This window comes from Crassostrea angulata, chromosome 8, assembly GCF_025612915.1.
Source record: "Crassostrea angulata isolate pt1a10 chromosome 8, ASM2561291v2, whole genome shotgun sequence".
Taxonomy (NCBI): domain Eukaryota; kingdom Metazoa; phylum Mollusca; class Bivalvia; order Ostreida; family Ostreidae; genus Magallana; species Magallana angulata.
In genome coordinates this window covers 54720777-54743114 of record NC_069118.1, presented here as the reverse complement: position 1 = coordinate 54743114, position 22338 = coordinate 54720777, and the positions used below count along the sequence as shown (strand labels likewise).

The following is a 22338-nucleotide window of genomic DNA, read 5'->3' as shown; positions in this document are numbered from 1 at the left end:
AACTCAAAGTAATTAGAATGTTGGAGAGAACGAAATTACCATGTGGTGGAGTTTAAATATATCAGATAAAAACATACACTGTTAAACGGAGATGCTATACACACTACGCTCAAACCCATGATTCAGAATATCGACATTTTACACGATTTCCACATATCTTTTATATCATATTAAAAGGTGAACTTTTGAAAATTACGGTGTTCCAAAGTAAATAAATCAAATTAAAGAGAGAGAAGTAGAATTACGCGTTTGGTCAACACAAAACTATCGAGTTTTCCTTCCGCTTCATAGCCACACAAGCGCAGGGGAATGCAAATACTGCAGCATGGCATACATCATGATCCAGAATCCTCTCATTGAAACACGATATCTTCATGAACTATATAAATTTATTAAGATGCATTCTCTTTAAATGCAATGTGTCAATCCCATTCTAAATATTTTTAGACAGAAATCGCAATCAATTAACACTAAACCAATGTCCAAAACAACTCGGTTTGTTTAGATTTGCAATTTCCAGAAGAGTTTTAATAACTTGTAAATTGATAGGTCATGACTTATGATGCGTGAAACCTTGCGTATGATGAAATTTCAAGAAGCTCTTTTTATTTCCGTTGTCATAATCAAAAAGTAAACATCTATTTTGAGTCACCGTGCCACTTTATTTGGAACTACATGCATGTCCGTGAATATAACGATTTAAACTGTTGATTAATCAACATCCGGTATACCATGCACCGAAGCTATAGCCGGCTTAAAGAATATTCTTTTAATACAAAATAGTATTCAAAATTTGTTTTGTTTTCAGTCCTGTTTATTTAAAACAAAAATATACATAATCAATATTATTACATATTCCTTTTCGCATCAAACTATATTTCAATCATATAATGGAGAAACTGGAACTAAATACAGACTGAATACAGACAACACCCACAAGTGAAACAGCATTATATTTTTAAAATAAATGCATTTATTGTAAAAAAAAAAAAAAAAATTCAAATTTACACTCATTCTCTTTGATTTTTATATATAAACCCTTACAACCATAGCACCATAAATCTTAAATACATAGATAGACAATCAAATTATTTACATCCCTGACTTGTGTTCAATTTGTGATCAATATATGGATTTTTTCACTTTCAAAATGTAGTTTTTTTTACTCGTTATGAATTTTAAATTTATATATCTTTTGTTTGGTTTTCTTATTAATGAAAAAAAATAAAAATTTAAGGGGGTAATAGAATATTATTATCATTGCACAAGAAATTTATTTGGTGAAAAAAACAAAACCTTCTCAACTTGAAGCTTTGCGTATATTAAATATATATTTTAATTTGAAAACAAATCAACATATTGATTTTAATTTATCCATTTCAGCAAGACATGTTAAAGTTAACTGACGTATTTTTCCCACTATAAATACGATCTAAACAGAGAAAGTAAACAAAAATACATAACAATAAAAACCGATAGTCACGACATCCGATCCCAATCAACAAATCAAATTCTACGAACTATACATATTTACACTTTCCAGTGTCTTTGCCTGTGATAACACTACGTATCGATTGTGTACTATATAACTCATAATACAAATGACGCCAAATTGAGGCGCCAGCGGGGTTTGCTTATTTATATCTAAATATTTAATCGTACGATGGCTTAAAATTATATGAATATAAGTAACAAGGAATCATTCTTTGAATATTATGAGATGATAATTTCGGTCGGAGCGTGTTCAAATCTATCATAAAGCCCTTCGGGCTTTATTGGATTTGATCACGCCCCGACCGAAATTATCACCTCATAATACTCAAAAAATGATTCCTTATTCCTTATATAAATACGATCTAAACAGAGAAAGTTGAAAAAAGTACGGAACAATAAAAACATATAGTCACGACATCCGATCCCAATCAACAAATCAGAAATGATCAGCCAAAATTACAGTGAACTGACTACATATGGACTATATATTAAGGTCAATTATACCTAGGTCAAACTAAATGTTCCTCCTAAAATAATTACGACAATATCATTTTACTAACCTTTAGTCTTCATTCTGCACCAAATGAAAATTATGATAGTCAGTTAATCAAAACCAAATTATAGTTAGTAAACTCGTTTTTGATGTTTCAATGCTTTCAAAAACTTAAAAATTATTCAAATTATTCAAGTACAGATTTTATCAGAATTTTAAGCAATGCCTAATGGTTATAAAAAGTATATACTCAGTATTAATAAAGCGCAGCCCATTAATGACAACTTTTTATCACAATGAAGTCTTGATGACATCACAATGACACTATTGCTTAGGAAGGTTGGCTAGAGCAGGAATAAGTTCACAGTGCATGTCTATTCCACGCAAGAAAACCTTCTCATTCAGAAACTCGTTGTGGTCGTGAAGCAATATCGGTGTGTTGTTCATTGGAGAGAATCCAAGGGCAGGTATACCGAGCTGTAATTAATTTAAAAAGCATTACAAAGAACAAACTATTTTAAAAGGCATATTACTCTTAAAACAAAATTATTGTTTGTTAACCTAGATTGGTTAGGCCTTGGATTTATCCGCTCTCAGAGTCATTTGCTGTAGCTTGTTAAGTATTATCGTATTTATGGCGCTTTTATGAATCAGTTGCCAGGTTTCAAACCCAACAAAAGCAATCAATGTTTTAAGCATATCCCGCCAAACCCAGGTTGAAAAGTTATGTTTAACTACAATCACAGTACTGAAATATAAAATCCATTTTCAAATAATATTTCAAAATGTATTTTAACCTTAAAACGAGAATTTTTTTTAGCCTGAACGTTATTTGTGACACAGAATTTTGAATGGGGACTTGCGGGTATAGTCTACATGTATCGAAACGGGAACTTGTCTACATGTATCAAATCAATTGTATAGTTTGCATATAAACAGAGCTCGTACCTCCCGGATGTATCTGATATCAGTAGCAGCTGGAAATATTTCCTTCTCAATCGTAATGCCTCTGTAAATTACAATACAGATGAGGTATAACATGGGACATTTGGCTCTCTGGTGAGCGACTTTTGTGACTGAAAATGCAATCTAATTATTTATCTGTTTGATTAAGAAAGAAAGTATTATGCATATCTTACGTTTGAGATATAAGAAAAAGTTAAGAGTATCCAGGATGGTTTGATATAAAAATTACTGAGTGTTTTTTTTATAAAAAGTCATGAAGAATAATATCTTGTCAGTCCAACATGCGGCCTAGAATCTTATACATACATGTATAGATAATGTATGTAAAACAAGACATGGGTCGCACTGCGTCACACAGCTAACCTTTGCAATAACGTTTATTCTACATTGATTTTGAGAGCACCCCTTTTCCTCACACCCCTTTGCTGCCTACAACCTGATTTTTCCCTCCTAAGCCCCATAAGGTCATAGACAATATTTATAAGTATCATATCTTCCAAACATGAGAAAGCACATTCAAAAAATTGAAATGGTGTGCCTTTTAGTTTTGAAGAAGACTTTAAAAACCTTTCTCCCAATACTGTTTATGTCTCATATTATCTCCACTTACGATTTTTCATGTCTTTTTAAGCAAGTTTGATTAAAATTCAGCAGGTGAGAATTGAGTATTCTGTAGCAGATTTATCAAGTGCAGTTACAGCGTATTGGCTTTGTTGTTAAAGAGGTATGGTCAAGATTTCTCTCTGATTGATTTTAAAATTGCTTCCTTAAGGTATTTTATTAACCCCCATCTACTTCTGTGGAAATAATACATGTACTTACAGGTTCTCAAACACAGAGGTGAAAGTGTTCCACCAAGGACAGCTTTTGTCTGTGGAGGTCATACCTTGGGCAGGGTTGTACTACAAATACAGGATGACCTAATGCTAGTGACACATTTAATCAGGTTGTGTATGCAAATGTACCGGTATCCCTTTAACAAAATTGTTCTGCTTGGAAACAGTGGCTGACATTTGCAACGCAAACTATTAGATTTTTGTTGCAAAAGTAACTATTGATTAAGATGGTACTGCTACAGAAAAATGGTGGTAGTAAACAACGAAAACTGTATCATTTTACTTTTGGCTTTGAAAATAGAATAAAGGCAAGATTGTACTACAGCGAGATTTATGCTGAAACTCAGTGTAACATTGTTTTTCTTAACTGCTCATCAGTACTCCCTGTCCCTCTAAAATTACGAAATATAGAAACACATCTACAGAGTAAGGCTTTTCGTGTCTCACGTTGTATGATATTTTTATATTTATCTTTATTTTTTTATTTTATTTTTTGTTGATGACCGTCATACGACAACTTACTTGAACAAATTCGTAGGTGATACCTTCCCCTGCTTGTTTCAACCATTCCTCCATCATTGTTTTAAAATCGCTCAAGTCTTCGGTAGGAGCGATTCTGATGTCAAACCCTAGAGAAAGACCAAAGGAAGGTTATTCCGATGTTAAACCCCAGAGAAAGACCAGAGGAAGGTTATTTTAATGTCAAAGCATAGAAAAGGACCGAATAGAATGTTATTTTGACATATGGTAAAAAATAATATAAAGCAATAAAAGAAATATTATTTGTACTGGCGATTCTTTTTGTATCAATGTTCAAATTGAAATTCAATTTTAGAAACTTAACTTAAATTTAGAGTTTAGTAAATAACCTTTCACATTACTATCCAATCTCTATATGAATTAAAATTAAATAAGGGTTATAATGTTTCTGGTCTCAATGATCTGCCTTTTCCTTTTTATTACTTTCAAATAATGAATAACTACATTATTTTTTAATATTTCATGACATTGAAGTCAATAGAAGAGGCACTAATAACTTCAATGTAATATAGTCTGAAATTTTATCAAATTGATTTCTTTAATTTGTTTTGGACATGCGTTATTAATATGTTTCTCTAACGTACAGTGTTTCATGTTTCAACTTTTGCCATTTGACTTTAAAAAACCTCCACATGCGAGTACCAATTTATTTGACATCATATTACGCACAAAATTGATTAAATTAAAACAGGATCATTTTGATACTTGGGCATGCCCCGCAATAGAACGAGACAGTCTCCTCTAAGGTGAAGTTACAGTAGGTCTTTTATCATTAACAGAGACTTACAAAACATTAAATCGCCATCTTGTGACGGAGTGTCTAAAAACGTATTAGTTTTGATGTAGTGAGGTACCAGGTAGGAAAATGATTTCGCTACTTCAATTCAATAAGCAGCCATGTGTCTTGATGTGTTATTAAATACGTTGTACAGACCTAAAAACATTTCAGTAGGAACAACGTTCAGTGATTGTTCAAATCCTCCCTGCAAAAGAAAAAGTATACTGTTATTTTACACATAAGAAATCGTTAAGGAGGAAAAATTAAATCCTCATCTTTTCACACAGTTTCAATGTACAGTGACATCCCAATCGGTCCAATGCATCCACCTTTAACATTTTATCTTTCACACATTAATACATATATCCTTTTTTCTCTATATGATTGACAGTTAATAAATAGGTGTGTTACCTTAAGGTTGGTCAGATTCACTGTGGTAACATCACCTAGTCGTAAGCAGCCATGAGTCTTGAGTCTACAAACAGAGATCCATCATGAGGCAATTTGATATATCAGGAACGTTAATTTTGCAAACTAAAATGCAAATATCTTTGACTGAAAAAAAAATGTAAAAGTTAACTTCAGATAAAAGAATCAAAAATTTATGTCATTATATGATCCAGTAGTTCTCCATCTAAGACTAAATTCTAAATTTTATGAACTTACTTTTTCTCTTGCTCATCTCTGAATGAAAGAAAACTGTTTATTACTTTTCTCTGTAAATCAAAATGAAAACTCTTAATATAGCCTATTTGTTCATATAACAACCACGCTAAATATACAAGTCTAAAAATTAGGCAGGAAAAATACTGTACCCTAGTCTTAATAAATAAAACCTTTTTTCTCATTGCAAATCGCCAATATCAAAGTTGTAAACAGTGAACATATTTGTGTCTGTATTACATAACATTTCGTCATTATGCACCAAATTAACGGGTATATTTAAAGTAATTTGGTGATAAGTAGCAAAAACACAGGGTGAATCTCTACTATTCATTCCACTGGATGTTAACTGAAAGGTCTGGAAAAGTGACCGATTGGCAAAACTACGTCATTAGGTCATCTATTAGTTACATGTACCTTTGAGTCATATTTCAGTGGATGATTCGCAGAGATTCATCCTTAGAAAATTCAAGTGAAAATCTTACTGGAAAATGTTTGCCCATTTCAAAAATGGGTTATTAACTCAAAAACAGTGTTTAGATGAATAGTATTTGTACATATAAGAATAAAACGAACCAAATTCTTCTGAAGAAGATCTGAAGCAGTTATTATCTATAACATGATTACAATGAAATCTTAATTTAGCGTGCTGGGTGGTTGTGGCCATTTTTAGAGTGTATTTACCACCTTCTGACGAATAGCTCTAGATATAGATATAAAAAATGTTAAAACTATTGGATAATTCTTTTCCAACTGATAGTTTATGACCAAAACTATCATTTTTAAAAGTTAAAAGGGGCATGGCCATGGTTTTGGTCAAAAATTATTTTTTATGTTTTTAATGTTTGCATTGCTTCAGTAAGGCATTTCTAAAAGTCAACCAACATTTGAGTGAAGTTGACGAGCTAAAAGCGAGATACATAGATCACAATTCTTAATTGTGTAAACAAAGCTCAGGTCATGAAATTCTAGGTTAGGACCTAAAACGAATGTGGCAACCGCTAGGAACTGCTTATTTGTGTTCAGACTGAATTAGCAGATATAAAAAAATCAGCTTGAAAAAGAACTTATAACGGTGTATGGAACCAATATAAACAAAAACATGGCATGGGCCTTGATTACATAATTAGGAATTGTCAGCTCAGTAACTTGCTTTTAACTCTTCCATTGATTATAAAATTTTGGTTGATTTTTTGAAAAACATAGCTTAGCATTGTAAACAATATAAATAGAATAAAATGTGACCACAATTTTGAAAATGCCCCTTTAAGGCAAATCTAGTGGTCAATTTGTTAACCATCCAGCCTCCCTAAGTTTTATGCTTGGTGTATTGTTAACAGTTGAAATTATCAGATTGTCTATGTACTAAATACATGTTTTTAAAAGAAATCTTGAATTTATAAGCAAGTGTTATGAAAAAAGTCTCCACTTAGAATATTTCTATAGTAAAACCATTTTTGGCAAATAAAACTATAAAACTACATTATGTATATAAAAATATAGGGTTTTTTTCATAGTATTATTTATTTTTGTAATTGTATGTTTGTTCTCGAACAAGCCAATTATCTTCTGATAAGTTAGGTTGACTAATCAAAATGAGCTGTTCCAGTGGCAAACTGCTTTTGCTTATATCCACAGGGTTATTTCCCATTTATCTCCTTTGCCTATAATAAAACAGGGTTTTTCAAACACTCACAACCATTTCCATGGAAGACATACAAATTAGTTTCAATGATAATATAAATCAGTTAGAGAACTGTTTGGACACAGACCACTTTTTCTGCCGCATTGTCCTCTATGAACCTTGACCCATGACCTGGTTTTCCGGGACATCGAACTCGAATCCCTGATTAAATTATTTGAGAAAAAAATAAAAATTTAAACAATTTTGTTTCTCATTACATGCTATTGTATGCTATTGGCAGATTACTAGTAAAATTCATCAACCTTTAGATATTAAAATTTTTCGAATTAATACATGTAAGATATAGATTCATTATTAAACAAATAAATAAATAAATATCTTTAAACTTTTCTCATACGGAATATATATATATATATATATATATACATACATATATATATATATATATATATATATATATATATATATATATATATATATATATATATATATATATATATATATATATATTAAATTCAATTCTTTACATTTATACATATAACCAATTTTAACATTTTGGAACTGCATTAATCTATCAGAATGGGATACAATCCTCAAACTACTCTTACACCACGGAGTTCTTTCTCCATAGAACACAGTAAAAGCATCAGTAGGATTGGCCAGACCTAAAAATTAGAATTTTATAATCAGTAACATGGACCATATCGCTTATTGGAGCCACAACGATCGACTGTGACCCAAACTTTTGACTTTTTTTATTCAAGATGACAAAACTACATGTATTTTAGACAAACATAAAATATTGACAAAACAAATAAACTAGCAAAGGCATGTCAATGAAACAGGAAAATCTAATCAGCTTTTAAAGCTTTTAAGCATGTCCAAAGCAATATTTTTTGCCAAATTATGAAAGGAATAAAATTGCTCTTAATATACTTGATTAAAATTATATAACAATACAAAAATTATGTTAAGAAGTAAAAATTATATTACATTTCAAAATTATGTTTTATTTTTTATAACATTTAATTTTGTACCTTCATCCAGTCCAAAACCTACATTCAGTTTCTTAAATTCTTCGTGTTGAACAAATTTGGCCATTCCTAGTTTTCCTCCTATTTCTTCATCTAGATATTAGACAATAAAAGGTAACGTAACAATATTTCTCAAATTAATTCCATTATATTTTAATTTGTTCCTGGATTAATTAATTCCCATATAAATTTATTTGTTCTTTGAATTTGTGGAACTATTTTATATTCAATGTCTAAATATGCAAAATAAATCAGAAACTTAGGTTGTTTTTTTATGTAAGCTTTATCTGAGTACAAACAGGAAGGTAGAGTTCAACATATTTAAAATTCCGAAAGGTTGATAAGGTGAGTCGAGGACCTCAAGGGACATGAGTAATACCACACCTAGAGTTAATCATACCTTAACACGTTTGTGTGATGTCCAGGAAATGCGGGATAATTGGGGTAGGGAAAATGGTGGGGTGTTCATACTATACATGTACCTGGCATCCATGTAACATGAATCGTCCTTAAGAAATTTAGTTTATTCTCCATCTTTAGTTTTCTAATTGCTTCCATATACCTGTCACAGAGAAAAAGTTAAAGATGAAAGAACTAACAATTAAGATCCAATTTTGCAGTAGAATTTTGTTTAAAAAAAGGATCCCCTTCCTGCATTGCAAGTTATGATTTTTTTTACATAATATATCTCAAAATCAAAGGGACAAGAGTGAAATTACTGTATAAAACTACAAGGAAATATTAAGTCTGAGCCAATTTGAATGTCTCAAATTTTCTTTCTTAAACATATCTGTGTCTGGGCAAATTCAACAGGGGGCAAACCATTTGCAAGCATAAAGGCCAAAATGTGGGCTTAAATAAAGTGTATACAGTAATATTTACACTTGCAAATGTTTTCCCTTATATAACACTGTTTGAGCGATCCGCTGTTATTTCTGCATAACATCATTATGGGTCAAGAGGTCAAAGTAGCGCATGAATAATATAGGTCACTACTTTTTCTATGTACACAAACTAATCGATTTGTGCTGAAACACACCTATTAGATATCGTAATGAAAACATAATTTAGGCATAAAAAATAAACGTACATGTATTTTGTTATACGAAGTTTTATTCATTCATTCTCATAAAAAAATAACATTAATTGCGGGGATAAATGATTCATGTTACATAGCCTAGATAACACGTTAATTAACGGGTTAGACATGTAAACAGAATGTTTTATGGTTCGACATCGTAACGAGGCGTTCTTGAAAATGACAATCGTAATTTGTCAAAGGAGTTAATTCAGTTAAAATTCATTACTGATTTTATTACAAGCCTCGGTCAAAATTGCAAACGCAATATTACAGACCTTTCGTGTGTAGTACATTCACGGATCACGGTTAAAACTCCTTGTGTTTTCTGTCCGATTTGTTCCGTAAAAAGATCATCGAAGTTAAACTCGCTTTCCTCTATAATGTCGGAGGAAATCATTATGCTCTTGAATCTGATTCTGCGATAGATTTCCCCCTGGAAATGCCTACGTATAGATCTACTCTAACTCAACTTTCTATCGCTTGTTTTTAAATTTCTAACCGCTCTGCGACTTCAACACAGGTAGTACTATTCCGCCAAGCTTCAATCAGTTTTTTCAGTTGTACAAGTGAATTTTCTTTTCTGTTTCCCTTTTTAATGATAAAAAAAGTGCTGTCTCCTCAAAAGTAGTGTCATATTCATTTATCACAATAATCAAATGCTTGCAACATTGTTGCACTATTTGTCGTTACGTCATTTTAATCGAAGCGGCTTTCTAGGTCATCACAAAAGAGGAAGTATGGAGCATTGTTAGTGTTATAATTTGCAACAAATGTAAATATAAGAAATAAGGTATCATTTTGGGATGTCTATCGGGATATAGATACAGGTTGGTACGTGATCAAATCTTCCATAAAGCCCTTCGGGCTTTATGGGATTTGATCACGTGACCAACCCGTATCTATATCCCGATAGACATCCAAAAATGATACCTTATTTCTTAAATGGCAACATCTTATTAAAGATTTTCTCACATAAAACTTGCCATAAAGAGGCATATTTTATCAGAACTAAAATTTGTTTCACATAAGTGAAGTAATCTTTCCAGAGCCTTAATAATCTTTGTTTTCCCTCGGACTGAAATGTCACACTTTCATTGGATTAAACATGGCACGTGATTGCCTCATATATCTCTATGTAGGTTCTTTGGGGATTTATATTAGGCAATATGGCCGTCATTGGCCGCCGCCTCACCTACTCATCTCGATATATCATATTATTTAACACAGAAATCGTGTTCAGTAAGTCCTTAAAATATTTAGAGTAGTTGCCCTTTGGAATTATTTTTAAATTAGAGTAGTTGCCCTTTGAATATTGACGTCACATTGTTATGTCTGGAGCAGAGCAAAATGGCAGCGTCGAAATTTGCTCAAATCTCTGCAGAGGTTTAAAATTGAATAGCAACAAAACATTGTAAGTAATATGGGTGAAGCGGAGATTTTTTAAGTGTATTTGAAAGGTGGTATTGATAATTTTTTAAGAGTTTAAATGAGTTTAACTGGACGAGATGTAAGGCATCTTGTACATGGCTTTGCGTATATCACCGCTATTTGTGAATGAATATGTAGCTTGATAGTCCTCGGAAAAACAAAACACTTATTAGGTTAGTTACTGACTCACTACGGAAATATATTGGGTTGATCAATCTCATAGACGGCTCGGCTTCGCCTCGCCATCTATGAGATTGATCAACCCAATATATTTCCGTAGTGAGTCAGTAACTAACCTAATAAGTAATAATGTTACGTTTTTTTAATATAGATCAAACATAATGAATTTACTCATATTCACATGCAGTTACATTATTTTTTAACAACTTCAGATTTCCTGACTTCAACGTATCAAATATATTTTTAATTTCATATTTCTCTTTGATTGAATAAATTCAAGTTTTATCACTAAAGATATTTAAAACAAAACTACAGTCATGTAAGTCTCAATTTTGTGTGTCTCTAACATGAGAATGTAATTTTTCCGTTTCATATATCGTATGTAACAGAAAAATTACATTCTCTTGTTAGAGAATGGTTTTAATTACTAAATCATTAGAATAAAGTTGCTGTAACATTAAGTGAAACTTACTGTATGCCAACACTCTTCATGTCCTGAAAATAATAAATCATTTTGCAATCACAATATTGATTTTTTTCTTATAATGTTTTTTAAATACGTAGGGAGACTCTGAAGAATTAAAAAATCTCTTACATTTAAATAATATAAAATATCTTAATATCATTGATTCAATGAAACAAACCTCTTGTAAATGTTATGGTAATTATACCCTCAAACTAATAATACTGACATTTTTTTTAATGAATTATATTTTTCATGACTAAGGGTCTAATGACATCACATTCACTTTAATTTTAATGACAATTCCATACCTGTGTTCCTCTTGCGTATATGTCCCCATTCTCCATCTTTTTTGCTTCAAACGGGTCACACACCCACTGATCCTGTAAAAGGTAACAGACAATCATCATGTGATGCTAAAGTGTTAGAGGTCATATGCTAATTGCCCGATTACACTTAAGGTGGCTCACTACACCGTGAAATATTGTCTCAAATCAGCAGAAAATTATTTGATTATGATATATATCATAATGGATAAGAAGTATTTAAGTATGATTGGCCAAAAAATTTGCAATTTTGGATGAAAAATTACATTTTCAAAAATTTTATTCAGTTAACATGAACAAAAGCTCCAGGCGGAATCAAAATTATGATCTGCGGTTCAGAAGCCCACTACTTTAACCACTGTGATACGAAGATATACAACCCAATCGAAAGATATAAACTGTTTAACATAACATCTTGTGATGAAGTGTCTAAAAAAGTAAAAGTTTGTGTAACAAACACTTTCAAGTGGCGGAATAATGAAAATGTTCATGTATTTCTCAAAAATGTACCTACTGAGATAGCGCCATACACAAAACATATACCTTACAGCACTTGACCAACACAGCTGACTCTTTAATTAAGGTGAAATATTCTAATTAAAAGATGATGTATAAAATCACTCACCACCACTCTGTTTTTCAATCTAAATTTGTCAAAAGAAAATTGTTTTATGGCAAGCAATTTGTCTGCCAGGACTTCATTTTAGCAATGAGTTTGGGACGTAGAGGAGTGACCAATTCCAGCTTATTGGTTAATTATACCCATCTAAAAAACAGGTGAGACCTAATCAAACGTACTGATTATACCTACCTGGAATACAGGTACAACGTCTGTGTGGGAATTCAACATGATGGAGGGCAGGGACGGGTCTGATCCAGGAATCGTCATAATCACCACGACTCTCCCAGGATGCACCTGTCAAAATGGAGAATAAAAAATATCAGTTAGAAAATAACATGCCAATTATATGGTATACAATACGTAGAAAAATGTGTAAACTTTTTATTAGGATAGTTTCTGAAAAAGCAGTGACTAAATAAATGCATATTTTTTAACAATTCAGACTATATGTTGTTGTACACATCATACTACAAGTTTGTGTAGAATCATTCATCAAGAGATATAACGTATAAGAACGCAAGTATCGTTTCTTTATTTATTTATTTTTTGTTTCTGTTTTTTTTTAAATTTTTGCATTTAAGGTGGCCGACACACGTGTGAATTATCTGATGGATCAAAAAAGAATCGTTTTTGACTTTTTTTAAAATCATACTTCAAAAAAGACTCCTCATCATCCATCAAGTAAAATTTGCGTGTGTCGAGGAACCTTAAATGGTGTAATTTTTATAAAATAGTCAAGGAATTGTTAACTTTTAATAATCTCTGTTATCTGTATCCTTGCAAGATTTTATTTAACCTTGTTTTGATTTTTTTTCAGCTTAAATATATGTACCTCGAGTGTCCTGCACTGAATGTCCACATCTTTCGCCAGATTCTCCAGAAACACAACTACTTCATCTGTATCAGAAATAATAATGCCATTGTTAACATTAGATTGGTATGACGAAAGCTAAAAAGGACTAAAAGTAATAGGAGAACCTAGAAAAATGACTACAGAATGTAATACTGTGAAGAACAAAAATACAGAATCATTTATTCAATTTATAGTCGTTAAGCAGTAACTTTAGTTTTCTTCAAAGGCAAAGATTCTCTCCACTTTTTCTGTATACATGGAAGCATGTCTTCCCTATGTCAATGTGACTTCAATATCATTCTAATATGAAAGGCACTTCATATCATCATCACATGTGGCGAAATTGTCTATGTATGTAGAGCTGTAATAAGGAATCATTCTTTGATTTTTATGTGGAGATCATTACGGTTGGTACCTGATCAAATCAATCATTTGGACATCCGGGCTTTATTGGAATCGACCACGTGCCCGACCGTAATTATCTCTCCATAAAAGTTTAAAACGGAACATTTTCAATTATAACATTATTTTAATACTTTATTTTATTGTTTAAGACAAGATGGAATCTTTAAAAAGTTATAACAACATCGCGTGACATGTTATGATACCCAAGAATTATCATGTATCGGTAAACACACGAGCGAGAGATTAAAGTCAGCATCTAAATGGAATTAACAAAACATCAAAGAAAAATTTTTCAGAATAATATAAAGGTCAATCTGAGGACCTTACTAAGTACACACTCTAAATATGTTTCCGGTGAGTTTCAGATGTTCGATCGATGCACGGAAATTGTAAGGTTGTATCTCAATTATACAAAAATGTACCTGTGTCGGGTAGACATCAGCCTGCAGCTACAGGTACATCGTAAAAAGGTCCAATAAACGATGGTGGAAATAGGTATACATTTTCTTTACAACTAGTGACATACATGTTAATTCATTTTCTTTACAACTAGTGGCGTGCATACCAATTCATTAATTCATTGATGATCACTATAGAGCGTTTCTTTGGAAAGAACCCATTTACAGTTTGTTACAGAATATTTTTAGAGTACGGATACATTGTAGCTTGATGTTTGTCTTTCACTTGCTCAGTAATTAATAGGAAACTTTCGAACATGTTGAAGGCCAGATCGGTCGCCAACATTTTCAAGCCACTCGGTTGATAGACTTTTCAGTAAACAATTGTTAGTATTGGAAAAGAAAATTAGCAATCTACCTTAACAGCATCACTGTTCAATTATACAGAAATAACCATCGTTTCCTATAAAACCCTTAAAATAGGATCTAAATTAAATGCTATATGATTTTTTTTCCGGTTAGATTCATTTTTTTTTTATTACGAAACAGACAAACGGCTCAGCCCAACATCAAATCGCATGGAAAAAATCGCGCACACTGTAGACTTGTACTATATTATATAAATAAAAAGTATGTGATATATTAAGGTATCATTATCCTGTAAGAGCAATGAACATAATGTTTGAAATCAACGAGTTCAACTATAATATACAAGTTGATTTTTATGCAATTTATTGCCCACCGTGTACGATTTAACATTATATCCGAAACACCTCAAACTATGATACCTTGTTCCTTTAAATTCGTTTTAACACATCATTCATTAATTTCCATTATTTATATAACTTAATTATTAATTGTGTTTCCCTATAACCTTCGGTCAAAAAAAAATGGAAGAAAGATTTTTAACAGAATTCTAAATTGAAAAGTAGTTGTTGTTTAATTAACTCATTATTGTTTACGGGGGCAATTTATAACATGTAATACATATAAATAATAACGGCATGCACATGAACAAAACGATGAATGTACGACACGATAACTGACAACAGAAAAAACGATGAATGCACAACACAATAACTGACAACAGAAAAAACGATGAATGTACGACACAATAACTGACAACAGAAAAAACGATGAATGCACGACACGATAATTGCAACAGAAAAAACGATATGATAAACGGAAAAACCGGTAAACAGATTTATGATAAACCTAAAAGGATTTACGTACGATATCATAATAACGCTATATATCATAGGATTTATATAGGATCTCTCATGATTTGCGATGGTATATGATTTTTATCCAACGAGTTGTGTGTTTTCTATCCCCGAGCCTTGGCGGAAAAAAAGTTCCTTGAAGTATAACAAACATACATTCATTTTTTTATGAATTCATAACAAATAACTGAAACAACATTAAATGTTTAAAATTTATATCTCAACACCCCTCAGCTGAATTTTAATTAAATAAAATTATTTACTTTTTCATTCTACGTCAATCAACCGTCTAAACCTACGTAATGATTAACTATGACGTCACGTGGCGTAAGAACAAACAGTGGAATATCAAAAATTTATCCCATGAGTGATATCCACCGTATATTAGGATAAACATGTGATAAATACAAGATATAATATGTTTTACGGTGCTACCGTTCTGGCGAGCGCAGCAAGAAGTACACATACTGTACCTTGCATCATTGTCAACTTATAGTTTAGGTATCAACGAACGTCAAAGAATTTTTGAGAGAATATTGCTCTACAATAAGTATGCCAAAGGTACTAATTTTAATGGTTATGATACATACAGCGCAACCCCCTACCCAGAGAGAGAGAGAGAGAGAGAGAGAGAGAGAGGAGAGAGAGAGAGAGAGAGAGAGAGAGAGAGAGAGAGAGAGAGCCAGCCCGGCGGTACCTGTTTGTAGGTGTGTAATTTCCCACTTTTATATTTAATGGTCTGACTATATGCAATATCTACATAATTTTTTTAACTGTTAGTTCAAAATGTCCTATTGTTTATTTCCTCCCTACTCATATACTTACCTGCCTACTGTACATGCATGCACAAGTACATATACTTTAAAAATGGATCGATATGACAGTAAAGTGTGGCTCTTGCTAGTAAATATATATATAAAATCTCTATATTAAAAAAGATTAAAAACAAATCATATGTCAATGAGGCAGGTATCGCAGACTATACTGAAATAGCCAGTACACTCATTACAGATGTTTGATCCACCTCAAAATTTATCGCGGGAAATATAGCGCGAGTGAACTGTGACGTCATCCATGACTTTGTTCGTCTTTGTTTACGTTTCTCAACTCAATACGAAGGTATGGAAGCATGTAACAAATCTTTTGAGTCTCGCCAAAGCATATGCGGTACTAAAAACGTGTCTTCAAACTTTAAGTCACGGTAAATTACGAGTTAAAAGTCGGCCATTTTTGGCATAGCACCACGGGTGAAAACATTAGAGAGCATTATGGGACGTAGACAAAAAATTTTGTTTGATGAACTGTAGGTTTAGCTCGTTCTTTTTCCCGCGCACACTGGTTCTTAGAGCTCGCTTCGCTCGCCGGCGCTGCGCGCCGGCGAGCTGCTCTCGCTATAATAGGATAATTGCAAGAAAGAAAATTATACACGTTAGGATAGGATACTAGTACATAGCAAAACAATTTGCGGACACTGTACACATTTATTAAATTTATATTTTTTGAAGAGATATTCTAAATATTTCTACTCCCAATATACGCTCAGTATATTTTGTTGACCGTGATTCTGGATCAATCACTTTGACAAACAAGGAGGTTACCTATATAGGTAAACAACGGAATGACCTATTTATCAGCACACGTTTAACCTAATTAAAGGACTGTATGCACTGGCATATCGTGGCCAGACTTATGAACGTATGAGAATAAACACTGAGTACACTATCGTGTACCTGAATATATTGCATTAAAGGCCTAGGACACCTACCCGAATATATCTAAAGATAGGATCTAAATAATTTATGATTAAATAAAGACATGTCATGCAGGTCCTTCTAGTAACTAAAGTACGAAATACACTCAGCATCATGCACGTAAATATAATGACCCTTAAAATAGACGCCAGATTGCTCGAGCCAAATGGTTGCTCAGCAATTAGTCAAGGACACCGTTCTACTACAATACACAGCACGTAAACTCAGCACAGATTCGGCTCTCCTTGATCTGGCCCCGAGGTTATAAAACTTTTTTGAGTACGATCTCGTACTCCAAATCGTACCCCGTGCTCCAAATCGTACTCCTACTCAAGATATCGAGGTTATAAAACTTTTTCATACTCCTACTCGTACTCCGGCTGAGTACAAAAATACGATTTTCTGAGTAAGCTTTGAAGCTTTCTCAAAGTCGTACTCAAGACATTTAATCTAAATAAAATGCAGTGCAAACATATAATATTGTTCATATTGTAACATTGCTGTATTATACGCTATAATTTAATCATATTTTCATGTATATGAATTAAAATGGAAAGTTTTTACCAATTTTTTAATGACAGGAGGTGAATTTAAGAGTAAGGGGGAAGTGCAACCAAGATTATCAAAATAACTTTTAGATAGTTTACTTCATTAATTAATGTACATATACATGTATAACTACCTACAAAATACTACCGTTGAATAGTTCGACTTTTTAAGAATTCTGTTTTTTGTCAATTTAAATACGACCCATACACCCCATCATTTAAAACAAAGAAATCAATGTACATGTATCGTTATTAATCAATTTCAATCAGATGTACTTGATGGGTCCATTTTTTTATTATAGTGAAAATGTAGGTTTGTTCTAAACATTACAAAGGATGGGGGATGCATAAAAGTCTAACGCTTTCTATTACTTACTTATTAATCAATTATCATTTATGTTGCATGCCACAAAACTTGGAAAGGGAAACATTTTATAGAATAAGCGGTAAATCAGTGGCGGAGTAAAGGAGGTCGCACCCGGCGTCCCCCCCCCCCCCCACACACAGCCCTAAAAAAATTGTCCAAATAAAGTTATACTCCTTCTGGCAAAGAAAATGTACAACTTGCGAGTCTTAATTATCTTTTTTTTTTAACTTGGGGGATTTCTCTACATTAGACTGTTTCAATGGTGCAATATGAAGAAAACGCGTGTGTTCAATGATGTAACTAAAAAAACCCAGGAAAAAACATTTTGGTTACGCTGTCCTTGGGTTCAAATATGACCAGTCACCCATATACCCACCTTTAAGTAATTGGTTATACTAACAAGTGTTTTAACGACTCTTCCATTGTTATTATAATATAAGCTGGTATATATAGTTACATGTATCTTTTATTAAAACTTCATTAATTTACATTGTCCCATTGAACTTGGTTTTTAAACTGATTAATTTACAGTCATTCGAAAGAAAAAAAATAAAAGGATATGTTTCTTGGATTTCTACAAGACAGAGGAATTTGATGACTGTAGGTCTTAAATCTACAAACCTTTAAAAATTGTAAATAATTTTATTACTTTAAGTATACCGGTAATCACGAGAAGAAATATCTCAAACGTCTATTTAAAGACTTCCTTTTTACCCTACAAAATCTCTAGAATCCTGGAGCTTCCGGGGCCGGCTATGCCCCCTTGGTCACCAACAGGACTTTGCCCTGGACCATCTGGAGGCCACAAAGCGGCCTCTCCAGACTCCCTGTCTTATACTGACGTCCCCTCTAACTTCACATTCTGGATCTACCCCTGGAACTAAATATTTTTAAGAGGAGTTGGCGTTGGTGTGTGTGAGTGGGGGGGGGGGGGGGGCGGCGAATCCTACTTCCTATGGTTTATCTATACGATTGTTGTTGGGTTTTTTTATTTTCATAAAACAGTTACTGTCTGCATGTGGAAAATATTGGCTTATAAATTGCCTTTCCTCTGTAGTGTCAAAAACGCTGTGAAATTTAGAGTAATTTTGAACAAGGTTCATTTCTTTTTATCTCGAAATATCGATAATAAAAACCTATTTTGAAAGTTAACAAAAAGCAATCTTACTTGGAAATGTAGAAAGTAATCAAGAATCAGCAGTAAGTAATTAAAACGCAGGTTAAAGGGCGTTAGATGTAAACATAAAGATAATATTTCGAATTTTTAAGTTTTGTATTGGCAATAATTTTAAAATTATGACGTACATATTTGGCTTCCTAGGTGACCATATACTACATGTAGCTGCAGAGATCTAGATGTGTTCTTTGTCTAATATAGACCGCAACTTCTTTTTAATTTTACTGCGGGAAGGTAGAGTATCCATTCCGAACCATCTACCAGTAATTGATTTTTATTTTCCAAATATTAAAGAAATTTTACCATGGAACATCACCTACCTTACGATCTTTATTATTTATTTCGAATTAAAACATCGAGAGCATAGACATGTCTAAGTATACGTAAGTATGTATTGTTTGGTTTAACATTTAATTATAAACGCTCGAATATAAGGATGGTGGGTCCCGGTGACCCCATAGTCTTAAGTATTATATTAGTATCTTTCTACAAATAAAATTTGGTGTTATGACATCAAATTTTATTCTTATATATATATTCTGCTTGAGAATTCGGGTAATTTACAGTTAATTAAAAGCTTGTTTATGTAAAAAAAAAAAGAAAAAGAAAAAAAAGATAACACTTAAATTAATCATAACCCGCAAGATAAAAGCTAGAATTTATGAGAGAGAGAGAGAGAGAGAGAGAGAGAGAGAGAGAGAGAGAGAGAGAGAGATTTGAAGGGGATTATTGTTATTCTATGCAATCGATTGAAAATACATGTACTACTTAAAATAGCTTCTTCGCATTTTCATGTGAGAGATTTTTCTCTATATAGCTTAGCTGTGGGAATATTCATCTCTTAAATTGTTTAATTTTATTAGCAAGTAACTATTTAGATAATTCAAATAGCTATTCCTTTTTTATCTAAAGTAACCAAATATCTATGTCAAATGCATCAAAATTAACACATGTATTTCGAATTTTAAAGATGAATAGGAAAAGGCTTGCTCAAAAATATCAATGGACGTTACTTAAGATTAAAAATGACACAGTATGTATATATAAATTCTAAACACACATTTTCAAGCCTTGACTAAGTGAGAAAAACTTGAACCATAAATAAAACCCCACAAAAAGGGTTACAGCAACTTTAGTACACAGTTTCCTTGAACACGTTGTTTCGGTTTAACGTGGTCCTCAAATTGGAAATTTCAAAAATATTTCAATTAGTGAATTTTCTTAAACTCTCGTGCACATTCCCAAAAATATTAAAATGAGAAACTTTACGTGTGTCCTTGGCTTTTGGCATATGTTCATTGATGCAATTTCAACACCCACCCCCACCCCACCCCTTCAAGATATTAGATGTTTTTTTCTCACAAGAATTTTAAAAGGCAAATATAGTACTAAGTATGTTGCAATTAAATTGGAATACCCATATAATTTCCTTAGTGTATACTATATGAGTGTAAAAATAAACGGATTTCTCAGAATTTTTGTGATTTTCCCAAGTATATGTTTCTATTTTTGAATTAAACTCTTCCCTGTTTTCCCTAATACAGGAACTGCTCACTAAATATCTTAAGAGATATCCACTTGGGGGCAGTGACTTTCCAGTTTTATATTGGCGTCGTTTCTGACCTTTTCCTGGCATGTAAAATATCAAAATCGTATAAAAGCCAGGAAAATTTTAGATATATCGAACTAAATTCTATGTTGAAATACTCTCTTCATATCCGTGTAAATTCTTACTTCTTTCTTTTATATTCATATCGTTCCTTACAACATAATTATACTTAATCATCACATGCATGAATCACTATCTGAGTCTCATGAGAGAGAGAGAGAGAGAGAGAGAGATTTGACATAAACACAATTTGTTGATAATTTTACCAATTACACTGGATTTATCGTCTCTGTTGCTCAAAAATTCATAAGTTATAGATGCAGACACATCTCCATGCTTGCAGATGGAGAAGGTAATATGTACATGAAAATAATGTGTTACATTTTGTTGATAAATAATTAATCTGAATACATGTACAGTTTGCCTACATGCCAGGACTATTTACATGAATTACCGTTCTCTGTCTTTCTTCAGAGACGTAAAATTTCGTCGATCGGCTTTTGGAGCATACTCCAAATAGTACTCAGCGGAGAACGTACTCCAAAACTTTTATAACCTCGGTTTTTAAAGTCGTACTCAGTGGAGCACATACTCGGAGTACGGAGTATGAGTATAAGTACGAGTATGAAAAAAGTTTTATAACCTCGGGGCCTGGACTGACGCCTTCACTGAATTGTCGGATTATGAAGGACTGTCTCAAGATTCGGTAAAGGTGACAGTCAAAATATCAAGCCTATCCAATCTCGGCAGGAATATACCAAAACAGGCAAAGATCAAGAGCATTTCATTTTATTTATCCATTTTTTTACTTATATTTTAATTTGGGGGTTCAGCAAGACGCCAATTTATTTTTCTGCAGTTTCAATTCATGTGTAAAGTTCAAACTTCTAATGTCTGGATTAAATCATCCTATTTGCACTGCCATTAGTAATGACATTATGTACAGTGTCATCACATCCCAGTCAAAAAACAAACTATATAAAAGAAATGCATGTTTGCAAATGAATTTGTCCACTTGAGTGTTATGGGTCTTACACTAGAGTAGAAAGCTGAGTATACTGTATAACTGCTGCATCACATGAACACTTGTATGACGCATGGAACACGTAAAAAAACAACTAACACCAAACAACGTCTCTGTCTCTTACCGTAGGCCGGTGTTGGGTGTACAGTTTTAATCCTTAGATAATCCCTGAAAACTGTCACCGCTTTTTCCTCCGTCATTTTCTCGTACTAAGTGAACACCGTCAGTCGAAGTTTTACAGAGGAAAGTCGAACGTGTATCAAAATACCCTGATCCCGACCTAAATGATGTACCATCACGAGCCCGATTCAAAATTACGGTTATGATAGCGTTCATTGGCTGATCTAAAATAGCAATTAATTGGTAAAACGGTTCATGGTTACTAAGTATGGGGATTTTTGTCGTTTTAAATTGTTAGATTTACAAAATAATTG

At 32.6% G+C, this 22338-nt stretch overlaps 1 protein-coding gene across 1 annotated transcript; it reads right to left on the bottom strand.

The window, feature by feature from the left end:
* Positions 1–939: 939 nt before the first annotated feature.
* LOC128159490 (aminoacylase-1-like) lies at positions 940–22174 on the bottom strand. Its single transcript, XM_052822607.1, has 16 exons — positions 22029–22174; positions 13382–13446; positions 12739–12843; positions 11913–11984; positions 11611–11633; positions 8932–9011; positions 8453–8542; positions 8024–8080; positions 7543–7616; positions 5774–5823; positions 5519–5582; positions 5264–5312; positions 4312–4418; positions 3776–3855; positions 2936–2996; positions 940–2464 (listed from the first exon to the last, which is right to left on the bottom strand). The coding sequence occupies exons 1-16, from the start codon at positions 22102–22104 to the stop codon at positions 2312–2314; spliced, it is 1206 nt and encodes a 401-aa protein (XP_052678567.1). The 5' UTR covers positions 22105–22174; the 3' UTR covers positions 940–2311.
* Positions 22175–22338: the final 164 nt, after the last annotated feature.

Bases quoted from the DNA above. Each gene is read 5' to 3' on its own strand.
- LOC128159490 (XM_052822607.1), bottom strand. From the start codon at position 22,104: ATGACGGAGGAAAAAGCGGTGACAGTTTTCAGGGATTATCTAAGGATT. The intron at 12,844-13,381 runs GTACATATATTT...CCATTTTGACAG, and splicing joins TTCAGTGCAGGACACTCGAG to GTGCATCCTGGGAGAGTCGT. The intron at 9,012-11,610 runs GTAAGTTTCACT...TCTCTGTGACAG, and splicing joins ATGAAGAGTGTTGGCATACA to GTATATGGAAGCAATTAGAA.